Below are 9,305 nucleotides of genomic sequence, written 5' to 3'. Positions count from 1 at the left end.
AAAAAGTAGAACCACAGGTAAGAATGAACTTCCCAAAAAAAAATGGGAGGAAGATTTAGGCTGTGAAATTTCTAAGGACTCATGGAGTAAAACATTCATATTCCCATCTAAAGCATCTAATTGTGTGTCACATTTGGAATCCTCCTGCAAGCTGATGTACTGGTGGTATCTCACACCAGACAAGTTAGCAAAAATGAACCCAGCAAATCCTTCAACATGCTGGTGATGCCGGATGATGGAAGGTACATTTATACATGTCTGGTGGGAGTGTCAAGGAGTGCGTCGGCTGTGGGAGGAAGTTAAGTGGCTATTATTAGAGGTATGGGAAGGGGAGGTAGAGTTTTTATGGGGTCCAAAGATGGCATAATTATTTGTAGGAATAGAACTAATGACATATAAAATCAAGTGAAAACCTTTCATATTTTAGCGACTACTTGGAACGCAATAGCCAAGAATTGGAAAAACTTGGAATTGCCAAATATATTAAGATTAATAGCTCCTCTAAAACAAACATGCATTATGGAAAAATTATGGTGAGGTAGAATGATAAGCACTCAAGGACAGCAGGGAGAAATGGAGTGGTGTGAAAAATTTTATATGGATCTGGAGAAAGCAGAAAAGATGAAATGGGAAACTCTGAAATAACATTTTTGGGGCAGCTAATGAATTATAAATGTGTATTGTGACAAGAATTAAGTACAGGGAATCAATATGAAGGAGGAGGTGACATGTAGTGTGAGCCATGACTAGAAGTTATGAGCAACAGATTATGAGCCACAACCAAGAGGTAGGCACCCTAAGAGGAAGGATCTGAAGTGGAGAGAAGAGGGAAGCGATTGATTGATTGAGGAATGGAGGAATGAATGAATAAGTTAGCTTGTCTTGTGAGTGAGAACATATTGTTAAACCATTCATAAGAATTGATTTCAATTGTTTTTTCTTTTTGTGTTTGTTATTATATGTTATTATATGACTTTGAAAATTAATAAAATAAAATTTTCCCAGAAATAAAACACTGCTAAATATGTTAAAAGCAAGAGATAAGACATTCTACACAATGTAACGTCCCAATAAGTGTGGACCCACTGTGCCACCTACTGGTTTGACTTTGGGCCAAACTTGGGAGTGGATCTAAGTATTCCCCTCTGGAACACTCCAGTGCTAAGCACTGACCAAAGCTGTAGGGGCGAGCTGATGCTGAAGGTGTAGTGTCATACCAAAGTAGAGTTCAATGTAACAAAGTCAAATTGGTCTTATAGCAGAGCTGAGATAAGAAAGCAGTAGATCTGAGAAGTTTAGATGCAGCCAGGTGGTGCAGGCTAGATGAGAGCACATGCATGGTCAACAGTCCTGGTCAGACAAAGTAGGTCAGCAAGATAACAGGCTAGTCCAGGTCAGACACAGGATCACAGAACAGAAAAAACAAGACACCTTCACTTGTAGTAGATTATGCTATTGCTCAGGCACTACAGGATGGGAGAGTAATGTCCGTTTACCTGTATTTTGCATTTTTCTGCTTTGGGTCCTGTTCAGACATTAGGTTTATGTATGAACAGTTTCTGTGTTTATTCTCCTTGATTTGGGAAGAGTTAACCTTCCAGCCCATCAGCACTGGTAGTGTATATAAGCTCTCTTGCAGGTGCTGTTTTAGGCTGGTAATTACACCTATTACTCTGACATGTTTGCATTATGTTCACTATGTCTATCTGTGCACATGTATCCTGGGTTTAACCATGGTTATCTGTCCTGTCTGATATCTAGATTTTAGCCTGCTTTGATTTAGTACCTTTGTCAGGTTTTAGGATTCTTGTTTTATTTGTTCTGCATATGCTTTGTATTTCCTGAGTCCGTATTCACACTGTGCATTTTGTCAGTCCTGTTTTGACCCTTGTTTGATCCTGGATCTCCTAGGATAGAATTATGTTCTGAGCCTTGTGCTAATCCGTCTATCTAGGAGTTTGTTAGCCTTGTGTCTTTACCCATGTTTACTTGTATTTAGGATTTTTGTTTCCTCCTAGGCTAGTATCCTGTTCACACTGTGGAGTGTGCCTGCTAGCTAGGAGCCTATTTGGCTTTAGTATTGATGTCCCTCCATGATTGGAGTGGAGTGTCTTATGTGTTTCTTGTGTTTCTTGTTCTTATCATATCTGCGGTTTATCTTAATCCTGGTTCTTGAACTCTTTGTTAGTATGCTATATCCTGCCTGGTATATCTGTTTGTTACTTACGTAGTATTTCTGTTATGTTCCTGATTTATTTTCTGACATGTTCAGTTTTTTTTTTTTTTTTACTCTTATACCCATGCACTTTAGCACAGTATAGGGTCTTTCCTTGTGGTTGGTGATCCGTTGTTTCGGAAGGGACAGCAGTTGTAAGGACAGTTAGGGCTCATTAATTCCCTGCCGCCCCTTTCATGACAGGGAGGAGTGTTCAACAAATGGGCCTAGTCATGCTAAGCACCTCAGATCTACTGTTGCTGGAGGGCATTATAGCGACACAAAAAAATCTTTTCAGTCTCATTCTCTTTATTAGATCAGGTTTTTTATACCAGCATGTAATAATTATAAAATATTATTCCTTAATTCTGAGACAACAGGAAAATCCTTTAGAAGCAAACCAAATATGAGAAACCACAGCAGGTGGCCAAGCAGTGTCCCAGGGTGAAGGTGAATTTGTTCTGAAGTAGGAACAACAAGAGGTGACAAGGGGGGGGGGGGGCAAGGTATACTTGTCAAATCGTGTTGCCAGGGCACCATTAGCCTATACACAGTCTGAGGTGGAGACAACTTCTCCTGGGTCAGGCATGGGGCAATAAACACAGAGCTTTTGTCCAGGCTTCTCTTGGAATCACCTCACACTTCTTCCAACTCCTTTCCATGCTGTAGCTCATAATTGAACTGAACACTGACTCAGCACAAAGTGGGGTAACTCCCCCCCCCCCTACACTATATACAGAACAATTTGAGGGTTCCCATTGGTTGGACAGGGTCACCTGGTTACTTTGCATCTCCTTCTTAAGGGTACAGTACACATTCAATACAGGAATACAGAAAATAGAGTAAAGTGCATAAACACAGAAACCAATAGAGCAGTGGGCCCATCACAGGAGCAGCAGACATGTCCGAGGAGATCCACAGGCCAGCCTTTGGTGCTGGGACACCACAAACGATTTGGGGTGGGGGGGGTGGAGGGGAAATATGGGGAGCATGGATTGGCAGCAACTGCTTCTCACCAAACAGGTGCTTCTTTCCGGCCTTGGAGGCTGGAAGAAGCACCTGTTCGCTGAGAACCAGTCGTTGCCAATCCACGCTCCCCTTCTGTCTCGTGTCTCCCCGATGCACTGCTGTACTTTATGTCTGGATTTTGACATGCAATGAAAAAGTTTTTCTACAAAACCATTTGTCTCGGTGAGTGCTCCATCTAGTTCTATCTTCTTACCAAGTATCATATGTCAAGTGGGCCAAGGACCAGAGATAGCTCCCTTCCCAGAAGTTGCCTCTTCAAATGTACACGAGTGGGGTAACCACCTAGAAAGGCCACATCTGGAAGCGCACATCCACCTCATCTTTTAGGCCAAGAGATCATAGCATAGGAAAAACACAGAGAGGCATTGTTCCAAACAAAGGTAAGGAACAGTGTCTAGCATTTCAAAACCACTGGGAAGGGCTATAAGAACATATAATAGTTGAAGTAATATGTATGATATGTTCTTCCTACCGACACATCAGGTTTGATTGAGCTAGTTGTTAAGGCTGGGTTCACACCTCGTTTTGTACTTACGGCTCCCGTATACGGCTGGGAGGAGGGGTGGGCGGGGCTTAATCGTGGCGCCCGCACTCAGCCATATAGGGGAACCGTATTTAATGCATGTCTATGAGCCGACCGGAGTGAACCGCAGCCTCCGGTCGGCTGCGTTTTTGACCGTATGCGGTTTCCCGACCGTAGGCAAAAAGTGGTTGACCACGTTTTTGCCTGCTGTCGGGAAACCGCATACGGCCAAAAATGCAGCCGACCGGAGGCTGCGGTTCACTCCGGTCGGCTCATAGACATGCATTAAATACGGTTCCCCTATACGGCTGAGTGCGGGCGCCACGATTAAGCCCCGCCCACCCCTCCTCCCAGCCGTATACGGGAGCCGTAAGTACAAAACGAGGTGTGAACCCAGCCTAAGAAAGTTTTTGTAGTAATAGGGTATAGATAAGTTCCAAGATTTTGACTTAATCAGCTGGAACATGCAATCCTAAATATGATATACTGTATCTCATGGTGGCCCAAAAAAAATTAAGCAGTGTCCTTTGGGAGCTGAGTAGGATTTTGGAATGTGTTACACTCAACGTTTTGAATTTATCAAAATTTTGTTTAAATCTTGACACTAGATGTATCAGTATTTGAATCCCTATCCACAGACTTGAATGAGCAATTTCAATCAGAGAAGGATCAAAGTAGTGCATGGTGATGACTTCTATATGTCTATAAACAATATATCTGGTGTCAAAGTATATTATGAATAGACGTTTTGTAAAAAATACCCTGAGCTCAGCACAATAAACTGGCAGACACTGCTGGGTTTAGCATCATGTGACTGTGGGTTGGTTTAGGAAAAGGAATTGTGTACAAGAGACGCTGCTTAATCCTTTCTACAACTAGCACAGAAGGCATATCATCACAATGGCTACTGCAGGAAAAGTAAGGGATATTTACATTCAGTATTATTAGATTTAATTACATTAATATTCTGTTAAATGTTGATGCAAATGAAAGCTCAAGGAAAGGAAGCTGAAAAACACTTTATATTGTTTACCTGTTTATAACATTAATTGGGTGAAAGCTGTGAGATCTGAATAATCTCTGATGTCTGGCATAGACTGTGAACATCATTTGCTGACAACAGCCAATATTCACAGTCTATGAAGCACGCTAAGCTTATGTGCTTGCTTCATAAACTCACTGTTACACTGAAATGAGCCATGCGTTAAGACCCAGGTGGCCATGCTGTACACTAATGGTGCCTTTCGTCACAGGGTTAATACAGAGGTAAAATTTGGTGCCAGGGACCTTTGGGTAATTCAGGTGTAAAAAAAAAGAAGAAAATAATAATAATACTTGTTGTTTGAAATGTTTTGCAACACAATTTTGTTCTATTTATGCCTAAAAAACCAGTAGGTTTACAAATTGCATAATAGCATTTGCTGAAAAAAAATGCAAATAACAGCATTACCAAGTTTGAAGTGTTGAAAAAAAATGTTTTGAAGCTCAAAATTTGAACCAAAATCTGTGCTTGTACATAGTCATCTGTATGTGTTTATAACAGACTAGATATTAGTCTAAACAGCTAAAATATTGAACCTATCCAGGTAGCCTTAGGGTCTATTTACACTGTATAATTTCTGCTTGCAGAATTCCACCTCAAATTAAAGTCCATAGACTTCTATGGGATTCCGCACTCCCATTCACACTTCTATATTTCCGCTTGCAAAAGGAACACAGGGTGCGCTCCCCTGGGTGGAATCTGGTGTAGTATTGGGCAGTGCAGAACCTCAATCAAAGTGGACTCCCCTGAATGTGTTGTGCGAATAGAGACATAACACTCAGAACACTTGATCAGAGATCCCGTGGCGGCGGCTGCTGCGGCTACCAGTGTCCAACGCACCATTAAGATAACAAGAAATTCCAAGAATAGGGAAGTAGATCACACTGCCACCAGACGTAGGCTTGAATGGTATAAAGTAGGCTTTATTGCACAAGAAGGATCCACACAACGCGTTTCAAAGCCACTCCGGCTTTTTTGTCAGCGCAGTTAAACACTGATATGGAGCCATTTGAAAATACAAAGGAGAGCATGAAATCTCCTACCAGAAGTGAAATAGTGCATATGCACATCATTACAATTCCATTTGTATATATTTGTATATTGTCTTTTTTTATATACAAATGTAATTGTAATGATGCACATATGCACTATGTCACTTCCAGGAGGAGGGTTTATGCCCCCCTTCTATTTTTAAATGGCTCCATATCAGTGTGTAACCGCGCCTGCTGAAAAAGTCGGAGTGGCTTCAAAACGCGTTGCGTGGATCCTTCCTTTGCAATAAAGCCTACTTTATACCCTTCAAGCCTACATCTGGTGGCAGCACGATCTACCTCCCTATTCATGGAATTTCTTGTTATCTTCATATTTCTGCTTGCAAGATCCCATAGAAGTCTATGGGCTTTAATTTTGAGGTGGAAATCCGCAAGCGGAAATTCTGCCGTGTAAATAGACTCTTAGTATGAAATCTGATTGCACTCCTTAGGCCCCATTCACATGGCTGGACTTCCGAGCAGAGTCCGGTGGAAAATGTCTGCTAAGAAATTCTGCTGCAGCTGCCTCCCATTGTTTTTAATAGGATTCTGCTGCAACGTGCGCACGGCAGAAATTCCGTGGCGGAAACATTTGTTGCGGAAATTCAAATTCCGGCTTCTGCAGAGAGAATGTCAATTCTTTCTGTTCGGAAATGCACCACCCTCTATGGTTCTGGGTGAACATTCTGCAGGCAGCAGAACAAACCGGCACCTGCTGCCTGCAAAATGTCAGCTCGGAACAAAAAACTGCATCAAAAAAGTGAATCAAAAACTGCAGTGACAGTTGTCCAAAAAATTCAGTTTCATACATTTGAACACTGTACGGGAGAAATACATTTTGAATGTAATAACTTTTCATAAAATTCTTGTCATATATGTGCTCATCCAATGCATAACTTTATTGCAGATTATACAATGCAGAGCAGCAGTTGCTTGGAGTCCAAATCAGCCTCTTACAATTGAAGAAGTGGAGGTTCAACCACCGAAAGCTCATGAAGTCAGAATAAAGGTAGTGTGTTTGAGCATGCTTTGTGAATTAATGTTCTAGTATATCAAAGATGTTTTTTTTTATTTAATACATAAAATTAATTTGCCAATCGGTATTATCTGACTTGATATAACATAGTGGTATACAGTAAGTAGCATTCCACAGGAAACAAGTTTAAAGCTTTATTTAAAATGTGGAAAGATTTGCAATTTTTTCTGTGTTTTGGACCCACTCCTGGTTTTCGTAAAAACTGATCAAAATAAGGCTAAAAATATTGTATGCGCATATATCCTTATATGTGAGTTAGACTAAAGAAGGTTCATATACTTTAGGGTACTTTTCAATGGGGTAGATATATTGTTGAGTTTCTGCAGCAAATTTTCAGCATATTATAGAACTAGCAGAGTGGATAAGATATTAAGGCCCCTCATCTACATGTTACTGAAAATTCTGCACAGAATTGTGTGGTAGTTGACCTACAGTGCAGATTTGAAATCTGCATCATAAAAATTTATGTTGTAGGTCCTCAGCAGATTTCACACACATTTTTTAAACCTTAAAGGGGTACTCCACTGCCCCAGCGTTTCATGTTAATATCTTTAGCCGTTTGGACTTAATGCTGCAACATACACACACATACACACATTGGGGGGGGGGGGGGGATTTATCAAAGCTGTCTATTTCCCGCATCAATATGGACCAAACTACAGGCTGGTCTATTGTGCATTTAATTTATCAAAAGTCGCACGGCTCTTGATAAATTCTGTGTACGGACTTCGGGATCTTCGGTTTAGACTGTATTTAAACCTGCTCCAGCATGGTCTGACATTTCAGCATACTTTTGGCCGATGTGACTTTTCAATGAAAAGTCGCTATTGATAAATTCAGCACCAATGCATTTTTCCATCTAAAATAGACTAGCATGCATCATGTACTAATAATCCTCTAAAGCAAAAGTCGCACATATGTCATAAACATATATAAAGATATATGTTATATATATATATATATATATATATATATATATATATATGTTTGACACTTATGCACTTTGTAATGTAATGAATTTTGTTAATATTGTAAATTGATTTTATGTAATTGATTCTATGCACTGTTGTACAACCAATGTAGAAATACTTTGTCAGTACCACTTTTGTTAAGCTTGAGAAAGGCTGCAAGTGGGCAGCCGAAACGTCGCTATGCCATCAGGCTAATAAATCCACCACTTTTTTGCACCTTATTTTGGAGTGCTGCAGAATATTTTCTTACTTGCTGTCTATTTTGACCCGTTACCTGGGACAACGGACCGCTGGCACCCACATCCACTCCTTAGTTTTGGTTGTGCTGCTCCATTTTTTATCTTTTTATATATACGGTATGTATATATATATATATATATATATATATATATATAAATGTTAGTTTATTTTGTGTGTAGGGGTGGTGGAGGGATTTGGGTGGAATAGGGGCGGGACATAGGTGGGGCCAGGGGTGGAGCCTTCATTCCCTTTTTTGGTCCGGGGGCCCTGAATATTGTCAGTCCGCCCCTGACCGCTGTACAGAGTTTGTCATTATTTACATTTATCCCTGTCCCCTAAAGCACACTTTAAAAATAGGAGTTTACCTGGAGAAATACATTGTAACAGATTTTCAGTATGGAATCTGGACCAAAAATCTGCCCTAAAAATCTACAGCAATTCCAACATTGAACATTAATACTACTTATAGGGTATTCTTTTAACTTTTTATAGATAGTTAGCTCGGGAATATGTCGGACAGATGACCATGTTATTCAGGGGAACATGAAAAATATAGATTTTCCAGTTATTCTCGGCCATGAAGGAGCTGGAATAGTTGAAAGTGTTGGTGAACATGTGACAGACCTTAAACCAGGTATGATGAAGAATTTAAATATATGGACATGGTTGTAGTTATATGAATTGTTTTATAGACATTAGAAATGGTGGTATATAAGTTATAGACTTTCACTGTGGTTTTGTATAAGATAGTTTTGTATAGCATCTTGCATGCATATGGGTTTACTAATTTTCAATCTATCTCAGAGTTGTTTCTAGTTTTGCAGAAAGAAAAAAGAAGAAAAAAGTACTATGCCTTAAAATTGTACTGCAACTCACATTAATCTGCATTAGGTAGGCAGCAGTTCCCCCACATTAGGTAGCATAGTTTCCCCACATTAAGTGGCAGTTACCCCACATTAGGTAGCATAGATTCCTCACATTAGGTAGCATAGTTTCTCCACATTAGGTAGCATAGATTCCTCACATTAGGTAGCATAGTTTCTCCACATTAGGTAACATAGTTTCCCCACATTAGGTAGCAGTTTATCCACATTTGGTAGCATAGTTTCCCCACATTAGTAAGCATAGATTTAGATTCCCCACATTAGGTAGCAGTTTCCCTACATTAGGTAGTATAGATTCCCAACATTAGGTTGCATAGCCCCCCCCCCCCCCCCT

General features: G+C 40.2%; 1 protein-coding gene across 4 annotated transcripts in view; it reads left to right on the top strand.

The window, feature by feature from the left end:
• Positions 1–826: 826 nt before the first annotated feature.
• Positions 827–9,305, top strand: part of LOC130362402 (alcohol dehydrogenase 1-like) — a 38,288-nt gene continuing 29,809 nt past the window's right edge. For 2 of the 4 annotated variants that reach the window (XM_056566815.1, XM_056566802.1), the window contains exons 1-3: positions 4,615–4,685; positions 6,748–6,849; positions 8,580–8,721. In XM_056566815.1, coding sequence (XP_056422790.1) covers positions 4,668–4,685; positions 6,748–6,849; positions 8,580–8,721 — 262 coding nt within the window. In that variant the 5' untranslated portion in view covers positions 4,615–4,667. Of the gene's footprint in view, positions 885–4,614; positions 4,686–6,747; positions 6,850–8,579; positions 8,722–9,305 lie in introns of those variants that run through there. The other 2 variants (XM_056566809.1, XM_056566826.1) reach the window with 2 other exon arrangements.

This window comes from Hyla sarda, chromosome 1 (genome assembly GCF_029499605.1).
Source record: "Hyla sarda isolate aHylSar1 chromosome 1, aHylSar1.hap1, whole genome shotgun sequence".
NCBI classification, from domain to species: Eukaryota; Metazoa; Chordata; class Amphibia; order Anura; family Hylidae; genus Hyla; species Hyla sarda.
Note: the sequence above shows the minus strand (reverse complement) of the source record. Positions and strands in the feature narration are given on the sequence as shown.